A 23,590-nucleotide genomic window follows, 5' to 3' on the forward strand; every position below is an offset into this window, starting at 1 on the left:
ATGCAGTCTGCCTGTGAGACACGGGTGCCGTGTAAAGCCCAAAAGAGAGGACACTGCTTTTATCTTAATTGGGTTTTTACAAGTCCAAGATAGATACTAAGCACTACTCGTGTTAGTATTAGGACTTAAGAGGCTCCTGCTGTGAAGTCCACTTGATAATTGGGACAGTGTCGTCTTTCTATAGAACATGACATACTTTTTTCTTTCCATCAAACATGAATGCTCTCTTGAGGCTACAGTTGATTGCATTGTACTGGAAATAACTTTGCCCTGACACAAAAAGTATTTCATTAAAATGTACGTGGTGGACTGATAGTGCTTTATAGTTTCTTCCAATAAGATTAAGGACAGGTGTGAGATCGCTCATCCATTAATACATTGAACTCCCAGAAATAGGAATAAGAAAATGGACCAGAGGGCCATGGTAATTGCTTTGTAAAAAAAAATTCCAAAGCCAAAAATGATTGAACAAAAGCTTATACGGCACCTCTTATTTGTTGGCTGCTAAAAATAAGATCAAATTTCAAGAAACATACATATATATACAGTTGTGGTCAAAAGTTTACATACACTTGCGAAGAACATAATGTCATGGCTCTCTTGAGTTTCCAGTTATTTCTACAACTCAGATTTTTCTCTGATAGAGTGATTGGAACAGATACTTCTTTGTCACAAAAAACATTCATGAAGGTTGGTTCTTTTATGACTTTATTATGGGTTAACAGAAAAAGTGATCAAATCTGCTGGGTCAAAAATATACATATACAGCAACATGAATTAGCAGTTTTGGTGACTTAGAAAGTTGTGTCACTGAAATGAGCTTCATAACATGGCCTCTTAACTTTTTGTGACTGATTGTGAGTGACTACAGCTGGTGACTTCTCTAAGGCCATTTAAACAGGGCTCATTGGATGCAAACGCCCACAAACGCTACAATGGGAATGTCAAAGGAGCTCAGCATGGATCTGAAAAAGCAAATCCTTGACTTGAACAAGTCAGGAAAGTCACTTGGAGCCATTTCAAAGCAGCTGCGGGTCCCAAGAGCACCAGTGCAAACAATTGTTTGTAAGTATAAAGTGCATGGCACTGTTTTAAAGTCATAAAATAACCAAACTTCATGAATGTCTTTTGTGACAAAGAAGTATCTGTTCCAATCACTCTATCAGAGAAAAATCAGAGTTGTAGAAATAACTGGAAACTCAAGAGAGCCATGACATTATGTTCTTCACAAGTGTATGTAAACATTTGACCACAACTGTATATAGTGGGTCCCAAACCACGAAGACGTAGGGGTCTCGTGTATTTATTAGGAGGCTTTTTTACCTCCCATCCCTACGTCTATCTTCAACACTGTTAGGTAAGCATGCACATTGGTGATGCTTCACATATTAAGTGTAGAGGAAGGCATATGGAGGTTTATACTGCATTGATTAGTAGGAGTTTGTAGTTAGAGGCTGCCATACTTGTTACCTGAGGTCAGTCTCTGAGACACTCCTCTGGTGTAAGTCGTCTTCGCTCATCATTTCTTCATGATGCTGATTGTCTTTTTCTATTCTGTCCCGTGATCCCTTCCTCTCTCCCTGCACAATCCCCTCTTTATTGGCCCTTTTCCCTTCACCTCCACCTGTCCTGTCTGTCTCTTCCTCTTCTAGAACTTCATTTAAATGCTCATCCCCCTCCCGAGACTGGGTCCTTGATTGCAAATGGCTGTAGACAGAGACAGAAACAATACAGCAGCACATGCACAGCAGAAAGAAAGCCAAACAAAAGCATGAGAAGTGTCAAGTGAGAAAAAAAAGCCCAAACACAGATATACAGTAGACCACCCAAGATCAAAAGCAGACACAGCAATAACACAAATGAGAAATGAAGAACTAATCGTGTCATGAGATATATATTTTTTTAAAATCTGATTTTAAAAAACATCAAAATGATGGCAAGTGTTTGATTTTTTTTAACAGTTGTGACAACTGGTGGACAATTTTCTCTCACAGCTTGAAATCAGAGTTCAACCATTTGGTTCAAGATTCTTCTGCAACAGAGCCAAATCTGAACTCATAGGGCTGAAAAAAATGACACAGTAATCTACCTGGTGCATTTTCTCCTTGAGGATCAACCAGGTTCAAACAATTTCAGTGTTGAAAATGTCTGAACATGGAACATGTACAAGAATAAAGTACATTTCAGCTGTGGGGGATTTGTCCACTTGTGTAAAGAGCATGTTGCTTTTATAGTGAAAAAAAATCAGCGATGCCCAAAGTGGAGATCAGCCTACCGGATCTTGCGGTTTCCTTGCGGCCTTTCAGACTGGACAGATATGTAGCTCGTGCTGCTGAACCGAGAGGCGCTACTGGTTCTCGACACAGCGGACACGTCGCTAACATCACTGTCAGATGACTTGGTGGAGAGGTTATCTGAGCCCCGTGGATCCCTGCCGGAATGCTGAAGAATGGAGCAAACAGGTTATTGCCTTGCAGGTGTTTAGATAACACAGTAGAATTTCATACATTTCTTTTTTTAAATTCACATTATTTTACAATTTCATACATTTCTTTTTGTGCCATAGTGATTAGATTAGATTACATTTTATCCCGTATTCGGGAAATTTCTTGGTTGCAGTAGCAAGACAGACACAAGACACACAAGACATTGTAGATCTAGGTAAAAAACTGGAGCCACACACAGGAAGTTCTCAAGGTGGGGACATTCTGCAGATTGAGACTGAGGTTACTGCACAGTCCCTCAGTAGTCTGGAGGTTTTAAAGATCATTTTCCTTACCTAGATCGGGATTGTTTCTCCAAACCTGAGCATTGTGGTGCAATAAAACCAGAAGTTTGCAGCAACGAGTGCCCAATGGTAAAATACCGAGACTTGACGATATTTCGATTAAAGTAGTCGGAAGGACACATGAGGATTTTAGTGGAAGACTATATTCAACTAAACACCACTTTATATCTTTAGATACTGTTCATCAACATTCTATTCTATTTATTGTGTATGCTTATATACATTTATTTTACTCTAGTAATCTGTAATTAGCAGGCATCTATATTTAAACCAGAGTCCATGAAATTGCGAACCGAGTGCACTTTATATATGGGGTTATTGTCAGTTATCTTCATTATAATGCATTTTTGGATTATGCGATTTATACTATGAAGTGATGTATAGTCTGAAAAATATGGTAATAGAGTACCTACATGCTTCACTCAAGGCAGGGGGCTCTTTGAGTGAGAACCAGTAGTGTGTTTGTACATATACATTTTAGAATTAAATCCAGAATGTTTACCTTAAGTAGGTCACAGCAACATGTTCCTATGTTCGGGAGGTTCGAGGAAATTACAGTATTACCTTCAGATACGAGCCTAATGTGTTCCAGGACCAAGCTCATATGTCGATTTACTCATATATCAAATCAACTTTTCCCATAAAAAGAACTAAATACAAATTAATTCATTCCCACCCTCTGAAAAAACATCAAAAACAGGATATTACAATGGAAAAACATCATTTTATTGGTTCTAATTCACCACCTACTCATAAAGTAACAAATACCTATCTAGGTTATGATCTTCAATACTATGATGTGACATTACGCAGTACAGACAGACGGCGCGGACGAGAGAGAGTGAAAAGATAGAAGAGAGACTTGAGGGATGTGCTCGTAACATAACATAAACTTTAAATTTAACTGATACGAACTTAAGATTACTATACACACACGTAAAAATAAATTTTAATCTTATGTTACATTAACTTCAAACCTTCCTGTGCAATAACCGAGGCAAAGATGTTAATGTTTACCACCGTGGCTTTCGAGGCGGGACTTCCTGCTTCTCCATGAGTCAGAACCGAGTGTTCGTTTCGTCAAGTTAGTTTTTTTTTTAATTATCAAACCAGCCACGACTCGCTTTGATGGGTTTTGCTGGTGTCTTTTTCAAACTTTTGCTTTGCTTTCAAGTCCATGTAGATTAAGGTGGCTTTTTCTCAGATAAAATCTCGGTCACGCTATCACCAGTAAAAAATTGCAACCTGTATGCCCAGTGCTCGTAGATATCTTTACTCGAGGAATATGCGGCGAGAAAGACAGTGCACTGTTATCATAAGCAGCCTCTCGTCTCTCGTGGACTCGGCCATCAGGCTGTCAAGTATGCTCTGAATTTTCCTCGTATCTCAGATTTCTCGTATGTTGGGGCACTCGTATGTCAAGGTATTACTGTAGTTGAATTTTTCTGTCCTTATTTATAAAATAAGGGTTGTCTTTTCTCAGCCTATCGGTCATATACATGGAGAAAGGAGGTTAACGGGTACCAACAGTCAGTCTACCACTACACTTTCGGCTTGTTCCTTTGAGGGGTCATCAAAGCGAATCAACTTTTCCACTTTGCCCAGTTTTTTGCTTCATCCTCCTCTACACCATCCACTTTCATGACCTCCCCCACTACATATCCATGTATCTTCTCCTAGGTCAACCTCTAGACCTGTTCTCTGAAAATTTTACCCTCAAGATCCTTTTACTGGTATAGTCCCTATAGCTCCTCTGAACATGTACAAACCATCAAAGTGGTCTATTTGACCCTGTCTTCTAAACGTTGAAACTGTCTCATTAATAAGCCTATCCAACCTGTTCACTCCTAAGGATAACCTCAGCAACTTCATCTGCGCTACTTCTAGCTCTGCCTCCTTATTTTTCCCAAGAGCTACTGTCTCGAAGCCATACATCATGGCTGTCCTCACCGCTGTCCCCCAGACCTTTCCCTTCATCGTACCCGACACTGTCCTATCACATAACACACCTACATACCAAAAATACACGCAGCGCCTCCAATGTTGTATAATAACACTTTAGGGGATTGTTGTGCCATAGCTTCTCCTCTGCATTTTGACTTGCTTCACTATGATTAATGGTGCAATTAATTTCTTACAAAACTGTAGGATGCACACTTTTTAAATTGGATTGAAACTTGAGGACTTGGAGAAAGTCCACACAAGCAGGGGAACGACATAGGAAGGCACGAACTGACGGCCTTAGTGATAAAGCGCTTTCCACCAGACAATCATTGTTTGTGGACATGCATATTAGTATTAATATTGCTGACATGGCCTTCAAGGAATGTTTATGGGTGAGTGTGACTAAGAATAAGTCTTTGGGAATTCTGAATGTTGTTTTGTCAATGAAGTTTCCGAGCAGGATATTATTCAACAGACCGCTCATGTACTGTTCTGCTTTATGCAGCAGACTGAGCACACTGGATGTCTCTAAAGTGAGAGTCTTCATAACACATACATAAAAGGAAAGCTGGGAAGCGACTCTTGAGTCCCAGACAGTGGGAAGACAGCAGCCTGTGGCAGAGATTTCAAAACATGTCCTTCCATGATCACTTCAGAGGTAGTAAACACTTGCCTCTGCAAATTGTCAAAGTCACATTTCTTTACCTTCCAAGATTTCAGTACCCAACGAAAGCGTATTGTTCATTTACTGGACTTTAACCTCATTACTTAAAAAATACTTAATTGAGTCTAAAATGAAGTAATTTAGCAAACAGTATATCTGAATTCGGAATCTTGGAAACTCAAACTGCACCACCGACTTTTTTCCGAACCATACAAAGTTCCATATGGCTAACTAATGACATGTAAATAATAAAATAAAATTTAAAAAAGATGCCTAATTTTTTAAATACATGTATACACAATTTACAATGTAAATTGTCTCTAAAAATGGTTGGTAAAGAAAATAAAAACACTGTCGGTGACTTGGCTCTGTAATGGTGGCCTTGTATTTAATAATGATTTGAAAACTTTCAGGCCAAATTATGAAATTGTTTTCCCCCATAATGCTTTAGAATGCACTGGATGACACTTCAGTGAGCAGATGTATACTGCGCCAAAGCAAACAAACAGGTTTCTAAAGCAATGGAGTGGAATATCAAACAAGTCAATATCATCTCTTGCATCCATTTGACCATGCATTCACGTACTGAAGACAAAAATAGAGGGAAAATGGTCAAACAACAAGCATGAAGAGAAGACCGTTACAGCAGAGGCCTGGCAAAGCATGACCAGGAAAGAAATCCAGAGTTCTGGTAATGTCTGTGAATTCCACTTTTCCTTTTGGGGATGTTTAATTTAAATGCAAAGTGAGTACATTGCTACATACTTAAAATTAGCACAACCGAACTTAGTTTTGCTCCTGCCGCCTTTTTAAAAACATACACTAGTATGCATGCTAACGTGTTTACAAGCTATTGTATGTTGCATGGTAGCGTATAATATTTAAGCGTGTATGCATGATACAGCATACTGCACCCAATAATACATAGTTCCTTATGTATGTATTAAATACAGAAGTGGCGTCTTATGGTCGCAATAATAGCAGTCAATTTCAGGTGCATGCCGACTTTTCCGCAAGAGTAGATGTTTGCTATTGCTCCAGATAAGCCATTTAAGACTATTTATCCATACATTCATTCATTTTCGGATCGGCGTTATCCTCACTAGGGTCGCGGGGGACACCCTGAATCGGTGGCCAGCCAATCAAAGGGCAGGACGAGACGGAGAACCATTCACTCTCACACTCATACCTAGGGGCAATTTAAAGTGTCCAATCAGCCTACCATGTTATTGGGATGTGGGAGGAAACCGGAGTACCCGGAGAAAACCCACACAGGCCAGGGGAGAACATGCAAACTCCACACAGGAAGGTCCGAACGTGGGATTGAACCCAGGACCCCAGAGCTGTGAGGCTGACGTGCTAACCACTCAAGCCGCCGGGCCACCATTTATGACTAACTAAGGATAATTATTAGTATACCATATCTTCATTACCTGATGATATTTTAAAAGGAAAAATATCAAAATTTTGCCGTTATATGGATTTTGGTAACTACAATACTGCCAATAAAGCTTGTTGGAAGCTTTGTCACACACATCAAAAGAGCTGTGGATTTTATAGATGAATATATCTTCATATGTTGCTAAAGGCTGCTACAAAAGAGTGATTTGAAAAGAATGGACATCCACTGCTTCCTTTGACAACACTTACAAATATATATACTGACTGACTTTTTTCATACATTAATTTTCCAAGCAGCTTATCCTCACAAAAGTCATAGGTTTGCCAGAACCTATCCCAGCTAATTATGGGCATTAGGCGGGGGACACCCTGTATTGGTTGCCATCCAGTCACGCACGCACACGTAATTTGGATATTGTTTTTGTATATTGGAACGGTCATTTGCCTACCAACGTGTTTTGTAACCTGAAAATTTCGTATTTAGAGGCATTTGTGAAACGAGGTACCACTGTATTTCAATGCATATATATAGAAATGTTTTTACCTTGTGGTAGTCCTGCTCTAGCCGTGAGTCAGAGCCTGCTCCCTGCTTGTACTTGTTCATTTTCATCTTCATCTGCCTGGTCCTCTCCTCCATGTCAATACCTAAGCAGAGAAAATTAGTTGTCATTTGAAGATCAACAGTAAAAAGTGAAAGTATGCTAGGGGGTAACACTGCAGTGATCGGAGACAAGCTTCTGCTGTGCTATGACTTATGAGTTGTGACAAGAACTGATCAGATGGGAGAAAAATGAATGATCTGCTTGAAAATCATCAAGATATTGAGTAAAGAAACAAGCTTTGCAACACATTTAACAGGTAGCCATCCGTCTTGGGCAATCACACTCCCAATGCTCATTGCAAAACATGACGAATTACTGCTAGTTTCAATAAGATAACAAATTAATATCATTTAAATTCAATTCAAATCACTTCACCAATTCAAATCAATTAATCATGCCGTGGTTTATTCCTCAATATACAAACAGACATGCAGTGTCAGAAAGTGCGAATAGCAAATAAATACTATTCTTTGTTTTATGTTTAACTTAACATTATATTACACCTTTAACCAACAGGCTACCTCTCCAGTCATCATGCCTGAAAAGAGTCTGCACCTGTCTCTTTTCCACACACCAGATTTATATTTACTCCCTCACCAACCACGGATGACCTCCCAAAACCAGTCTGGCATGAAATTATCCACTGGACCCCATCTTCTCTGCTGTGGTCAAATCATGTCTCACGGTCCTTGCCCGACACATAACTGAACCCACGCTGGCATCCTTCTCTAACTGCTTAAACTGTCAAATGGGTCTCGCCAATTAATAGTGTTATACACACATTCATCAGTGGGATAAGCATCAACATTTTGCATTTAAAAACTCAAAGTTTACCAGTTTATCAGTTTATATGATTTGAGCTTCAGTTGGTGCTTGGACTTGGTAGTGGATATTCAATCATTCATTCATTTTCCTAACCGCTTATTCTCACAAGGTCCGCGAGGGGTGCTGGAGCCTCCCCCAGCCAAGTATGGGAACCAGGCGGGGTACACCCTGAGTTGGCACAAGGTGAAAGGCAACCATTCGTGCTCACACTCACACCTAGGGATCAATTTAGAGTGTTCAACCAGCCTACCATGCATGTTTTGGGTGTAAACCCACAAAATCAAGGAAGAATATGCAAACTCAAAAAATTGGTATTGAACCTTCAATCTCAGAACTGTGAGGCTGACGCGCTAACCACCCTTCCACCAGGCCGCCCACGTGATGTGATGATTCAAATTTAAAAAATGTATATTGTTACCTATATTTTTGTTTAAAAAAAATTGCGCTTAACCAATATTTTATTCTATGCTGTAATCCCTTTAAGGATTTTTATGATTTATCATCCTTAGGGAAAAGATACTTGTCTTTTTGGGCTTTTGTTATAACCAGACTTCAAGATGATACATTAAATGATAGATTGCAACAAAATGATTACTACTGGGGTTTCTAGTTTTTTTTTTTTGCTTTTTGGGGGGTCTAAAATAAGAGTAAGTTAAAGTGACAGCTTGTAAAGCTGGATCATAATGTCAGGCCATCTCAAGCTTATGGTACTTTAGGAAAATGTTGATATTCTGCACTTTAACACCATGTCACATAGGATAAAATGAGAAGTATATAAAATGTATGTATGAATGAAAAAAATGATAGAGAAAGGGCTAATATGAAGCTAAATTCAATTTTGCCAATTTCGTCATACGCAGAGATGGGTATGATGACAATTAGGCTTTTGTCGAGTCAATGATGATGACAAAGCCTATGTCCGATTATTATTATTATTATTATTAAAATTGGGAAATCTGTTGACAAATCAGACTGTTTTTTTCTTCTTCTTATAATCACCGGAATAAAAACCAAGTCTCATTTTCCTCATTATGACATCATTTTCTCCAACTCCTGCTGACTGGAAGAAGCAAATATGGTTGCGTGCATTACCCATCCATCATGGTGTCTTGGTAATACAATCTAGCTACCTTTTCTAAATTAACATTAACATGAACACTCTTGGATGCAATTTTTCATGATAAAACATATAAACAGTTTTTTTTAACTGACCAGGTGAGGTAAACTTCAACACATCTATTAAGACATGATTTAAGTAAGGAACTGATTGTTGAGGCGATGAGATCTCAAATGAGACCCCCCGCCACCCCAAAAACAAACAAGCAAACAAAATAACTAAATAATAAACACTAAACTAAAAAAAAGAAGCTAGAAGCATTATGACCAGAACACTTGGGGGATAAAATGACGAGCAAAGCGTTAAAAAAGTGGGTGATATGAGTAAGCCAGAGGAATTCTTGTGTGTGTAGGGGGTGGGGGGGGTGGGGGGGGGGGCGGTTGTGGGCAGTCCAAGCAGAAATAGAAAAGGAAGATGATGGCAAAGAAAGGACAGACCTGAGATTGTCCAATTTGGTGAGGCAGTATCATCTAAGATCACATCCAGAATGGACAGACAGAGGAGAAGAAGATAGAATTGAGAGGATGCAAGGAGTTGAATTGAAGTTAGAAGGTGTGAGACACCACCACTTACAGAAAGGCCGCTGTTTGAATGGTCAGGATGAAAAACATAAAGGCTGAGAGAAGGGGAGGCACACAAAACAACAGAATACAATACAACAATGACAAAACAATGATCAACATCGAACACATAACAGTCAAAACAAAAACATACAAGAACACAAAAACTCCACTATGGCCATAAAATCAAAATTTGAGTAAGAGCGTGCGAGGCTGTAAGAAATGAGGTAGAGTCTTAGATTTCCAGCATATTACAGAGATGACCAGGAATTGTGCTTTAAAGGGAAAAAAAGCTGTAATAAATTAGTCTGTTAATGTACTGCACCGGACGGAAACTTGACCCCTTTGGCGTTGAAGGTTTTGGGGGGTGCTAGAATCTAAGGAGAGGTTAATCAAGTCTGTATAAGCCAACTTTGTGAAGGCTGGAAAAAAGCTGGGAAAACATAAAGAGAAGATACACAAAGAAGAGCTATACGCAGGAAAGTGTCAAAATGAAAAGAAAGAGAACACTTATTAGAGGCAATAGGAAATGTACATAAAGTAAGATGAGAGATTAATGCAGAGAGTATTAACTAAAAAATGTTGCATTGCTGCGATGCTTTAAGGTTGTTCATTCACACCTTTTTCTCCCTCTCTGTTGACTTTTCATTTTCAGCTGGAAAATGTAACTTCAATCTTGCAATCTTCAGGAAAATATTTGATTTGCCATCAGTGAATAACTGTGTTTTAATCATCAACCAGCATTTGACCTCTAGTCCATTGTTCCTATTTAAGTACTATCTCTTTCCTACGCCTCGCAAAAAGGCAAATCTCCAAAAGCAACACACAAGGAGAAACGGGTCAAGTCATATCCAGCCATAATTCTTTAGGATTATTTGACCTATTGTGCTATTTGAATAGACATTTAAGATTTGCATAGTGTTACATGAATTCGTGTGATTATTAATTGTGATGTGCCTGAGTACCTTTTATCACTACTTTAGACTGTGTATGTCAGAACCACTATTGGAAACTGTGGAAGAAAGTTGTGTATAATCGATATGATACAAATAACGTACATTCAATTTTCATATGTATAGACGTACACAAACAAGCATTCACACTCACATTTTCATAGACAGAAAAAAACACTTGTTTTGGGTGCATATAAAGATGTCACAATACCCTCAGTAAAACAACCCAAAAGACAAACGTAAAAGTCAAGGGATATCATGCAAAATCCACACAAAACGTCCCAAAAAGATACTTACAAGACAAATCTTACAACTCTGAGGCAGACATGATAAACACTAATCCCGCATTTTATTGGAATTATCATCATCCAAATCTATCAACTCCATGCAGAACAGCAACATCACAAACAAACACACACACAAAGGAGAGCTAAAACCAAAAGCTGCCACCCTGTGGTTTCCTTCTTACATTTAAAACGCAATCCAAAAAGTACCCTGCCTCCTACAATAACAACTGAAGTACATCTGACATTATTGGATGATTCTTGCCGAGTGTGTCAACTTAAATTGAGGTAAAAAAATCTTGAAATAAGACATCACACCAAGAAGAAAGGCCACCCAGATCAACAAACCTGTGATACTGAGGGAGGGATGCATCCCTTCATCAGACAGCGAGCCATTAAGCCCTCGCTGCTGGTCCTCCCAAGTTACTTCTACGGTGAGACACACACAAAATATATTGACAATAACACCCTGGTTCAAGTCCTAAAATAAGGTGATTTTTATGCATCTTCAAATGACTTAGTTAAAATAAAATGTACGTGTACGGTGGTTAAAACGAAAATGTAAAGTGAGACGAGAAGGGGACGCCTTTCCTCTTCAGCACCAAAATAATGGACAGCTCTGTTGCTGTTTAGAATGTTTGCATTCGTTGTGACAAGTGCGACATCTCCTGGTCACTAGGTGTAGTAGCATATTTACTTCTGAGACAAATGTGAAATTATTGTAGAATATTTCTTCTATAACAAAGCAGGAAATATCATAGAATGAAAATCATTAATATATGTGTGCATTCAGTAATCCAAGTCCAATCTAAGTGGTTTGTAATGTAATATTCAAGCTGTCCTTTAAAGTGACGCTGAGGATTTGTTATAGTCCAGAAAACTCGGATGTTGAGATGAAAATTAAAGTTCTTTATCCATATGACATTTCAATTCAAACACAAGATAACCATGCATGCCTCTAATGTAATTATGTCTGTTTTTCCACAATCAGGTGCAGAGAAGTATGTATAGATAATAGAGGAGCTAAGTAAATAATACCACACACAAAGGCCTTGAGTCATTCATAAAAATTATCCCACACAATCACAAATGCAAAAGGACTTGCCTTTCCTCCCATTTAATGGCGCCCCTTGAATCTTTTCAGTACAATATGCTATTGGTGGAAACACAGACGGCGGCACATAATGTGTCATCAATTTCAAACATTGTGAACAGTTCACGATGCTACACTACGAAAACAGTTCATATCTTGAAGGCAAATGAGAACATTTTAAAATGCTGTAGTGAATAAAAATCATTCATAATTTGAATATAATGAGTGAATACGAAGAGATATGCAGACAAATATGCCGAACACAGAAAATATGTTTTTGTTATATATATACATATATATATATATATATATATATATATATATATATATATATACATATATATGTATGTATATATATATATATATATATATATATATATATATATATATATATATATATATAAAACAAATGTTGTGCAAACACATACATTTTTGTAGTCTAATGTTTAGTGCATTATTAAAATTTGTTAGAGCTTTACATAGCTCAACCTGTGCAACTTGAAAACTTAGAAATACTACATAAATTACTGTTGCTTGTTGTTCATGTAGTTTTTTGAAAATTTACCTGGCTAAAATTATGCCAATAAAACATTGTCAAGATGGTACTTGTCCAGCTGGTAAAGAAACTAGCACATATTGGATTTTTAGCAACTGAACTGGGGTTGATTTGTGGAGTTTTGGTACTTGCTGGTGCAGAAACCAGCATATGCTGGATTTTTTTTTAGCAGGGAAGGGAAGGGCGAACTAGGGTGGGGAATATGCAGTCTGAATGGTTGAAAAGCTCCTAGTGTGAAATATTGTACTAGTTTGGCCCTGGTTGTTGTTGTGAACAATAAGTAATGGAATGGTCCACACATACAAAGTTGCTGATGTCTTAAAATGTATTGTTGAAAGAAACATAAAACATTGAGAGTACTACAAAAAATATTTGGAAAGAATTTCTAAAGAATGGCAGGACAGAGAGAACAACAGAGAAATGAGCTGCTTAGGGCCGACAAGAAGAGCCGTAATGAACACTGACAATAATGAAAGAGACTCGGTAATGCTTTGACATGTGCTAGAAGACTATCTGTGCTTTTGAATTCCTAGAAGCCTTGTCCCAGTCTTATCCTCCAATTACTGTAAGTCAGACCAAATATTTGGTCTTACAAAATTCCCCCCCCCAAAATTGCCAAATCAAGACACATTTCAAAACAGCACTACAAGTAGGATCCAACACAGAAGAACAGCAATAAGATGAAAGAGGATTTACACTACACTACGTACTGTCAAACATGTCCACCACCACCAATGCAGGCAAGTTTTGTTTGCTCTCAGCGCCAGATTTGGCCCAACCCAATCACTCTGAAGACATAACACCTTACACACAGGTACAGACCTTCACAAGGATCAATTCCTTCGACTCCATCTTCTACGAGGGAAATGGATAAGGAACCGAGCAGACATGTTGGGAAACCTCTTTCATGGAAAATCGCTCAGACCACATCAAAGAAGAAGCATTTATCTTTCACCTCCGCAAAAAAAAAACATAGGAAGACTTACTTCTGTCTTTTCCTGTGGATGGAAGCTGAGGGAGTTGCCGACCTCGTCTGTGGGACATTGGCGTACTGTTCGGGCTGGTCTGGACCGATCCGCTACGAGGGTGCGCCCTACATGACACAAAAAGGTTAAAAGTGGTAAGACAAAAAAATAAGGATGCCGCTTGTCGTAGATGAGGCACCCCCATTAAAGTTAAGGCTGTTGGTTGACTCGAGGCATTAAGTGATATCATAGTGTCATTCTAAAAATACATGATCAATATTGGACGTCCTCAATCTGACAATGTAAATGTAAACAACAATTAAAGTCAAAGATTTGCTTTGACCAAACTATACTCCACATGAGATTGCTGACAACACAACCATCAATCTAAAATTCAATGTAGTTATGCTTCAGTGACGTTTGACACATGACATGGGGGTAAGGGGACACATCAACTGTTCGGAACTGAGCTGCAAAAAAAAAAACACAAAACAAAAACAAAACAAAAAAGAGGCGTTGAAACGCATGTGCGGTCAGTCGTCAAGCTGCAGAAAGAAAAAAGTTCAATGCAGAATCAGCAGACCATGCGTTCGAACCATCTCTAAAAGGGCTTGAACTCAAATCACATAGAAAAACAAACATGGGATGCCATCAAGGGGGTAAAAAGCATCAGTCAGTTGATGTTAGTAATAAATCAAAAAGGAAGGTCTGGCCCAACACTGCTATACTCACGCAGGTGTATGAGCAGTGTGTCCAAAATCAAAATTAATGAGCACGGTATCTGGTGCCAGGATTAGCGTGCTTCAGACATTTAAATAAAATGCAGCATCAGTAATCAGGTCAACAAAAAAATGGGCAAGGTGAGTGCATTTGGGTGAAAGGCAGCACCTATTGTGATTATGTGTGTTGGGTGATGGTGAAATTATTTCCCTCATTCGGTTAGTGTTAGTCTGGTTAGTTGCTTTCAAGGTGAGGTGAAGCTTGTGCGTAAATGCTTGCTTCTAGTTTACCCAAACGCTGCTAGTCAAGAACATTTAGGAAACGAGGAATTATTTTTCAACAGGGTTTTCTTATATAATGAACCTTGTATAGTTAATATGCAGATTGAATTAATATACTAACTAAAATCCAGTTTCTTTTCATCTAATTCACCCTTTTGCTAAATTTTCTGGTTAGCAGCATATCGTGACCGGACGTTTCGTCGAAAGACGTTTGGTCCCCGGACGTTTGGTCGAACGGGCGTTTGGTAGAACGGGCGTTTGGTAGAACGGGCGTTTGGTAGAACGGACGTTTGGTAGAACAGACATTTGGTAGAATGGAAGTTTGGTCGCCGGGTTCGCTCGCTGTCAAATTATGACAGAGAGTTTACTGCTGTTAGTTTAATATTAGATATTTAGATATTAAACTCACTCTTTCTCTCTCATGATTATAATTTTGAGAGCTGGTTTCAACAGTAACAACCCGACCAAACGTCCGTTCTACCAAACGTCCGGTCGACCAAACGTCCGGTCGACCAAACGTCCGGTCGACCAAACGTCCGGTCGACCAAACGTCCGGGGGACCAAACGTCTTTCGACGAAACGTCCGAGTCCCGCACCATATCAGTTTGACTGGACCTCTTTTGATGAAAAAAAAAACCTAAATCGATTCTCCCTCCCAAATCGCTCAGGAATGTCTAACGAAGGTCAGATTCTGAAATTGTGATGAGTTGGTTGACGATCCAATTTGGCGTCACACCTCGTCATGGCAGGCGAGGGAGGGGCTGACCTCCCGGATGGTAGAGACGGCATGGACCTCATCATCGATGAGTCGTGGGGGCGTTCGGTGGAGCGTGATCGGGATGCAGGCCATTCTATTGTGGGCCGCTGGTCTGCAGAACGGGACCTGCTGTGACACTCGTGTCTATCCATGGCTCCGTGGTTCCTATAGAAGTTATTGAAAGATAGGCAGGAACTCAGTGGGGCCCCATGGGGCACGGAAGGGCTGGATGGAAGGGAGGTCAGTGTGGATAACTTTGGTTAACCTCCGATGGGTGCGTTTGTTTATGGACCACACCGTCGTTTGTCATGTGCTTTGTAAGGACCACACGTGTTTTTGCCGTTAGCCAGCAGTTTTCACTTGGAAAATTCAGTAATTTTATAAAATAAATGTTTTCCAAAGAGAGGACAAAGAATCCACATGCACGTTAAGAGGGTTGCACTAATGATCAGATTTCTATTTCAATGTATGAAAACTTGAATAAAAATACATTCAAGGTTCACAGTATCAAATTACTTCTTGTTACTGTTACTCAACTGGAAGCATCCAGGAACAAAAAAATGTGTGGTCCTTTATGGTATATGTAAAAACATACCATTATACAATTCAGTAACTTGGTAGCTGAGATTTTAAGTATTTTCTACGAGTCAAATGACAGTAAACAGTAAACAAATATAACAATAAAGCCTTCCCAGCATATATGAATTACTGAATTAGGTGGGTCATCCTTTTGTTCTGCCATTTGATGGCTGGAGTTTCTTACAGAGAATCTGTGGTGACATAAAGGTGGTGTGCAATGTATTGAAGTGTGTGCTCATGCAAGTGGTATAGTGCTCATGTGAAGAATGTTTGAGGTATTGTTGTGCACCGTGGGGTTATGACATTGAGTTTTTGTTGCCAGTAAAAAAAGGCATTTTGGCACTCAGGGTACACAAACATTCTGAGGAGCTGTTAAAAAACAAAACTAAATACACAAATAACAAGAATTAACTGAATTATTAACAATTAACTTATAAAACACAACACAAAATGAATAAAAAACCCATTAAAATGAAAAAAAAATGAAGATACAATACTTTAAGTGCAATAGTACATGAGCATGCATGTTGGCTAATACATTGTAATAGTTCAAATAATGAATATCAGTAATCCATCTTAAACTTAATGTTAGAAATACAAAGTTTAATACTTCTGGGTTTGTCTTTGTATTAAGCAGGGAGAGTACAAAATATTTTCAATTTAAAAAAATAGGGATGCCCGGTGGATAGAGCGGTAAGCACGTTGGCCTCACAGCTCCGGGGTCCTGGGTTCTAATCCAGGTCGGTCCACGTGTGTGGAATTTGCATGTTCTCCCCAGGCCTGCGTGGGTTTTCTCCAGGTACTCCGGTTTCCTCCCACATTCCAAAGACATGCATGGTAGGCTGATTGGACATTTTAAATTGCCCCTAGGTATGGGTGTGAGAGTGAATGGTTGTCCGTCTCCTTTTGCCCTGCGATTGGCTGGCTCCCCCGCCTCTGGCCTGAAGTCCGCTGGGATAGGCTCCAGCACTCCCCGCGACCGTAGTGAGGATAAAGCGGTTCAGAAAATGAGATGAAATGAAATGAGATTTGAATTGAATTTAAATGTTATTAAAAGTTATTGTCTAAAAATGTTGGCAAAACTAACCAGTGATTTAAAAAAGCTTTATTGCCTTGAATAATTATGTACAGTAATGGCCTAGATAAAATTCGGCAGTTCAGATTGGTTTAAATTGTATTATTATTTTTACGGGGGTATATTCACTATTTTATATAATATGTGTCTAGGTTTCATAATATGTGTCTAATTTTTTTTAATGCTCGTGCTTTGGGTCACAAGAATTGTGTCTTGGGGCAATCTTGTGGCAGTGCACTTCATCACAAGTTCCACACATAAGTCCTCGTTGCATGTCTCCCAGAAATCCCATCTAATTAAGCCTGCCAAAAGACAAAAAGGTCCCCTAGTGCATAAAAATGATTTACGTGTGTCCATATTATACAATTATTTTTTTCCTCCTCTCAGTGTCCTCAGCAAGTTTCACTCATTTTTAATCTGACTGAATACTGACAAACAAACTGGATTAGGGTAGAGTTGGGGCATCAGGCCCATATGAAGAAAAACACGTCCCGTGCTAAGCTGTTCTAATAAATAAATAAATGAATAAAAAGTGACAAGAAACTTTTCAGTACACTTCAGTAAAGATGGTTCGCTGAACATTGAGTGATAATTTTCAATGTTTTTGCGAGAGAAAATTTCATTGTATTTGCGTACTGGGGCCCTAGCAATGGTCCTGAGGGAATACTGGTGTTACCAACTCAATATACATTGTAGCCGGACACGAGAATTTAAGGCGAGAATCCACAGTGACTTAACAATAGATCCTAGATGCCCAAGTATTGGTGTGCAAAAAGGATAGGTGTCAATAGAATATAAAGAAGTACGCTAAGAATCATGCACAGCCTTTATAGACATACGCCTCCTTGCATAATATATGTAAAAGGCAAACATGACGACATCCACAAAGCAACAGTCACGTGCTGGCCAGCAATTTACTGAAAAGTCATAAAGCTGACAGCAGCAACATGAATAGCTCCAAGCCTCAGCCTACAAGCACAGAGGCAGTTGTGTACCACTCACGTACAATTACACAACTTTGGAGCAGTGATGTCTCCTCGGCAGAAACCGATATCAAACAGGATATCATTTTCTGGCATCACGGTAACATAAATATAGACGTCAAGATGACAGATGCACAGATGCAGCAACGCTGCATGTCAATACCTCTCGAAGTCATAGTCAGAAGAGTAGGCGCCCTCAGAAAAGGCACGGGACATCCTAGTGGAACGCAGTAACCTGACTGCTTCCTCACGGCAGATTGGGTACACACGGTGGTTTCGGCTGGGAAAAAATATCACAACTGGTGAGATTTGGTTGGTTGTCTTCCTACAATCCGGCTTTGAACTGCTAAGCTTCCATTTGCTAGTCGTTTGCGTACCCTTGTTCCTTGTTCATGAATGCAAAATGGATATTTTGCAATTGTTAATAGAGGGAGTCCTTGGTTTGCGCCTTACGTCGTTTCATTGTTGCGGACACCCCATAAAAATATAAAGGCTTAGGCCAGGATATGGGATTTACGCTGTCAAACAGCGCGATCGTGCGTTCAAAGAATATCACCATACGAACATAGCTGCTGAGCTTTTATATTTGCCCTGGAAAAAAAGTTGTCTCCTTGAAAAGTATATATTTGAGCAAAAAAGTATTAGCATCCATAGTTTAGGCAAACTGGTATTTCCTGTCAATGATATACATTTGTGTGATGTATATTGATTGATGTATGGTAAAATAATAATGTTGGGTGCTTTCTGTAAAGCAGTGTAGGTGTATTTTATTCACTCATTCATTCTTATTCAATACTGCGTACCCTTGCAGGGGTTGCGAAGTGTATTTTATATTTTGTTTTTATGTATTTGAATCACACCAAATTTCGGGTTTACGGATTTGATGTTGTAACCCGAGGACTCATTGTGTTTAGAAGATTGCACATCCATTTTGAGAGAAGAAATGAGATGATTGTTTGTAAAATTTAAAAAGATAGATGAAATACTGAATGAGGCCGTGGGCCTCACAGTTCTGGGGTCGAGGGTTCGATTCCCAGGGGGGTCCTCACTGTGTGGGGTTTTAATGTTTTTCCCAGGCTTGCGTGTGTTTTCTCCGGGTAATCTGGTTTCCTCCCACATCCCATAAGCATGCAGGGTAGGCTGGTTGACCACTCTAAATTGCCCCTAGGTATGACTGTGTGCTTGAAAGGTTGTCTGTCTCCTTGCGCCCTGGCTGTCAACCGATTTAGGGTGTCCCCCACCTGGTGCCCACAGGCTCCAGCGCCCCCCACGACCCTTGTAAGGAAAAGCACTGCGGGAAATGAATGAATGAAATACTGAAAGATGATACTGAAAACGAAATGCTGATGAAGGACGGGTAAGGTATTTGGTTGGTGATCGTTCCTCATCAGTTTTACTATAAAGTCCGGCATGTGCTCCATCATTTAGAGAGCCAATGCAATTGAAGGAAATAAAGAAGTCTATTTTAAGTCTGTAGCTACAATCAATAGGGAACCATCTCTTTTTGATTAACTCAAGTTACAATAATAAGATGAAACATATATATTACTATGTTTATGTGATGTAAGAAAAATAAACTGGTTTTAACAAGTGAAGGTGACACTGTTCGAAGAGCCATACTGTAAGTGCAAAGTAATCCACAGTCAAATGGGAGTTTTCTCGAAAAAGACTGTGAAAACAAAAGACCGTGTATCGAGCGAGACTTTGTAGTTTATTGTGTTGAAACATGCACGATTCGGTCAGCATCTACCTGTGTTCCTTTTGAGTAGCATCACTAGTCTGAGTATGTCTGGTTCGAGGAAGGGTGAGAAAATGGCTGCGACGACATGGAGGGAGGAAAGAAGACAGAGATGGATCTAAGATGGTGTCAAAGAGGAAATGAAGATGAACAATTGGAAGTAAAGGGGTCCGCAGGTAACAAAACACTATTTTTGTTTTTTGTTTTTGGAGAGCAGGTCCCAGGAAAATCTGAACTATGATCAAAAAGGAGGAAGGTAAGTATGGTCTGAGTATGCCAGGGCTATGGAAAGGCACTTTGAGAAACAGGACAAATAATATTTTACTGGTCTCGTTTCCTCTCATGCGAGATCTTGGTATCGTATGCAGCCTTGGCATATTTTCAGAATCTGTAAAGCGTTATATGACACTAAAAAAATGTTTTGTTCTTTTTTTTTTCAGTCAGTATTGTTGAAAAATCCACCACAAATAATGCAGAATACAGAAACTATTTTTTGGGATTTATCACAGCTTATCTCTAAACAATTAACCAAGATATTTTATAAAATGTATAAAATTGCTATTTGAATGGAAAAAGAAAATGAAACAATTCATGGGATTGTTAGAAACATGGTCACAAATGAACATTCCCGTAAAAACAAACACGAAATAAACTTATTCTTCAACTGGTATACATACAAGTTGATAGTTACCTGGAAGGTGGGGGAACACTTGGGGAGCGTGAACGTGCTCGATGTATTTCAGCCGACCGGGAACAGTGGTTAGAAGACATCACTTGTTCTGGGACAGACAATGTGGAGCTCTGGAAGTCCCTCCCATTTTGTCGGTAGTCTGTGAAAATGGTGAACATAGGTTGATTATTTGGATTTTTTTTTTTAAAGCATGTTAACTTTCAGCTGTAAATTCATTCATTCCTTCATTTTCCTTGTCACGCCAGGGTCGCGGGGGCGCTGGAGCCTATCCCAGCCTACTATGAGCAGCAGGCAGGGGACATCCTGAATTGATTGCCATCGAATCGCAATGACAAAAACATCTGCACATTCAAACCTGAGAACAGTTTAGATTGCTCAATCAACCTGGCATAAACCTTTTTGGGATGTGGGAGAAAACCAAAGTTCACGGAGAAAACTCACACACGCAGGGGGAGAACATGCAAACACCACACCTGCAATTAAACCCTTGATCTCAACCAATATGTCACTGTGCTACTATGGGAGGTATTGTGCAAATTTAGACATTGTAGTATCTCCACGGGTAAAACAGACCATGTCTTAGCACATTATGAATGGTTTTGCTGTTTGCAAAAGGATCAAATATAACCCAGGAGCTACATTGCAAGTACTTTTCATCAGGACAGTGTGTTTTTTCTGTCTGTCAGTCTTTAACTTATAACAGTTCAGACTCTAAATCTGATGTACAGCGTAGGCGTTTCACCGTAGCGTTGGCAAGAACATGCAGTGAGTTGCAGAGAAGAGGGAGATAAAAGCTCCTCTCCTTGCAGCTTCAGAAACTAATACTGGATGCACAGTCTTAATTCCTGCATCTAAACTTTACATATTTCCCTTTGTGCTGAGGCTTAAATTATACATTCGATCCATACACAAGGTATAATGTAAATAGGTGCCAGGTACCAGAAACAGAATATACACCTATTACCTGTTATTACCCCGACACCATCTTCACAATCGTAGTCGGATATCTCGCCATCACTTATCCTCTGGGACCCTTTAAGATTTAAAATGTGAGAAGTGTTAAATGTATTAAAGGCAACAATAAAATATGTTTAATGTGTTTGGCTGAGGGCTTACATAATTTACAGAACATGTGGAGGAAAAAAAAAGCATATATTTTCTGCAGACCAAAAATCAGATATGCCTTCATGAATGCAATGACTCATATGAATCACAATAGAAAATATTATCCATTGGACAGACACACAAATTAATGGGGTCCTTGTATATCCAAGTAGAATCAAGTAGATTTTTTCTTTCTTATTATGAAAGAAAAGGGGCTATACTTTGTAATGCTGTACCCAACCTTTCACCTCACGTTGTCCCAAAACTTTTCATGGGTGTCAGTACTTTCACCCCCCTTTGGTGATCATTGGGTACCCAGTAAAAGCCTTCTAACAGAAGCTATCAAAGGAAGCATTATTTTTATTTAAGCTTATCCTCTATGTTTAACTATAGGTAACAAAAAAACGACTGAGGAAAACATTTTTTTTAATTCAAAGCATTTTACTGGACCCACTATAAAATGCTCACTGCATCTTCTACCAGTTTAAACAACATCCACATTCAAATCACACAAATGCAAGCACAGCAAAATAAGATTGAATTTCAAGGGACCTGTTTGTCTGGGGTATTATCACAAAGGAAAAGGAAGTTTATATCAATCAGGACGGTCGGAATGGAATTTTATATTATTGTTAAAACACCACATTAGATCGAGGGCTGAATGCAGTTTTTCTCTGGGAAATGTAGCAGGTTGCAAGGTGGGGACTGTTAGATATTTAATAGGTAGAGACAATTTTGTTGAGGGGGTCTTATGTCTGCTACCCTGTATGGATTCAAAAAGTGGTGTAACCTACAATCCAGTTCATCACATACAAACAGAAATGAGGGAGCAGACATATGTGCCCTTAATAGACAGGTTGTACATCAAACATAAGGAATGCATCATTCAAAAGGATAGCAGCAGACACTCAAATGCTCCATAAATGGTGCCACCTAGGAGTGCAGGACCTTTACCTGAGTATGAATATGAGCCTTTGTCTGCAAAAGCAAAAGCAGCATGGTTGATGAGATGGACAGCACATAAACTGTGATGGTACTGTAAATTAGCAAGGCTTTATGACAAGTGCAAGAGTCGGCCCTTACTCTGAAGCCGTCGCGTTGGGCTTTCTCCATGAAGCTGTCTTCGTTGAGTGTTAGGGGAGGCGCGGGGGAGTGGGATGGAAGAGACATCATGGGTCTGGAGCTTGTACCAGTGAGGTTCGTCATCCAAAAGAGCTGTCTCCAGTTCAATGAGTATCTAATCATATGGAAAGGTCAACATTGGCTTACAGACTCAATGAAATCCTTTTCTCTTGGAAAAGCATTCAACTTTAACAGTGTGTTTCCAAAAGAAATAAGGTTTTATATGCACAGCATATTGAGACATATAGTCATACCTCTACCTACGAATGCCTCTAGGTACGAAATTTTCAGGTTACACATTTTTTATATGCAAATGAGTGACTTGAGATACGAAAAAGATCCAAGTTACAAAAAGTAAATGTATTTCCTTATCCATTATTTTATTTTGAAAATATTGTCACAGATGTATTGATTCTCACTTTAGAACTGGGCTCTCATTTCATCGCTCTCATTCTATCTCATATAATGAAAATAAAAGCATTCAATTCAATTGGCTGTCTCAACAACCATTATCCATGTTTCAAGAGTTTAGTTGGTAGTTGTGTGAGGACCGTGGAATGAATGAGAGAATTTACATATATCGTACACCTCTACTTACGAAATATTCAAGTTACGAAAAAAGTTCTGGAACCAATTAATTTCGTAAGTGGAGGTACAACTGTATTATAAAAACAAACAGAATAATATTTGGCTATGCTTTTTTTGGCTGATGCGACTTGAACAGAAGCTTGAATACATGTAATTTTTTTTTGTGTTAAGATGTATAAATGAACTCCCGATAAGTGAAT

The 23,590-nt window shown here is 39.1% G+C and overlaps 1 protein-coding gene across 29 annotated transcripts in view; it reads right to left on the minus strand.

Moving 5' to 3' along the window:
• rims2a (regulating synaptic membrane exocytosis 2a) overlaps window positions 1-23,590 on the minus strand; it is a 135,798-nt gene that overhangs the window by 19,259 nt on the left and 92,949 nt on the right. For 13 of the 29 annotated variants that reach the window (XM_077599387.1, XM_077599382.1, XM_077599385.1 and 10 more), the window contains 10 exons: window positions 22,764-22,917; window positions 22,635-22,658; window positions 21,541-21,609; window positions 20,577-20,715; window positions 18,311-18,427; window positions 15,490-15,675; window positions 13,774-13,880; window positions 7,342-7,442; window positions 2,276-2,442; window positions 1,471-1,707 (listed from right to left, as the gene is read on the minus strand). In XM_077599387.1, the coding sequence (XP_077455513.1) occupies window positions 1,471-1,707; window positions 2,276-2,442; window positions 7,342-7,442; window positions 13,774-13,880; window positions 15,490-15,675; window positions 18,311-18,427; window positions 20,577-20,715; window positions 21,541-21,609; window positions 22,635-22,658; window positions 22,764-22,917 (1,301 nt within the window). Of the gene's footprint in view, window positions 1-1,470; window positions 1,708-2,275; window positions 2,443-7,341; window positions 7,443-9,778; window positions 9,895-13,773; window positions 13,881-15,489; window positions 15,676-18,310; window positions 18,428-19,897; window positions 19,964-20,576; window positions 20,716-21,540; window positions 21,610-22,634; window positions 22,659-22,763; window positions 22,918-23,590 lie in introns of those variants that run through there. The other 16 variants (XM_077599381.1, XM_077599390.1, XM_077599393.1 and 13 more) reach the window with 8 other exon arrangements.

Source organism: Stigmatopora argus, chromosome 4, assembly GCF_051989625.1.
Source record: "Stigmatopora argus isolate UIUO_Sarg chromosome 4, RoL_Sarg_1.0, whole genome shotgun sequence".
NCBI lineage: Eukaryota > Metazoa > Chordata > Actinopteri > Syngnathiformes > Syngnathidae > Stigmatopora > Stigmatopora argus.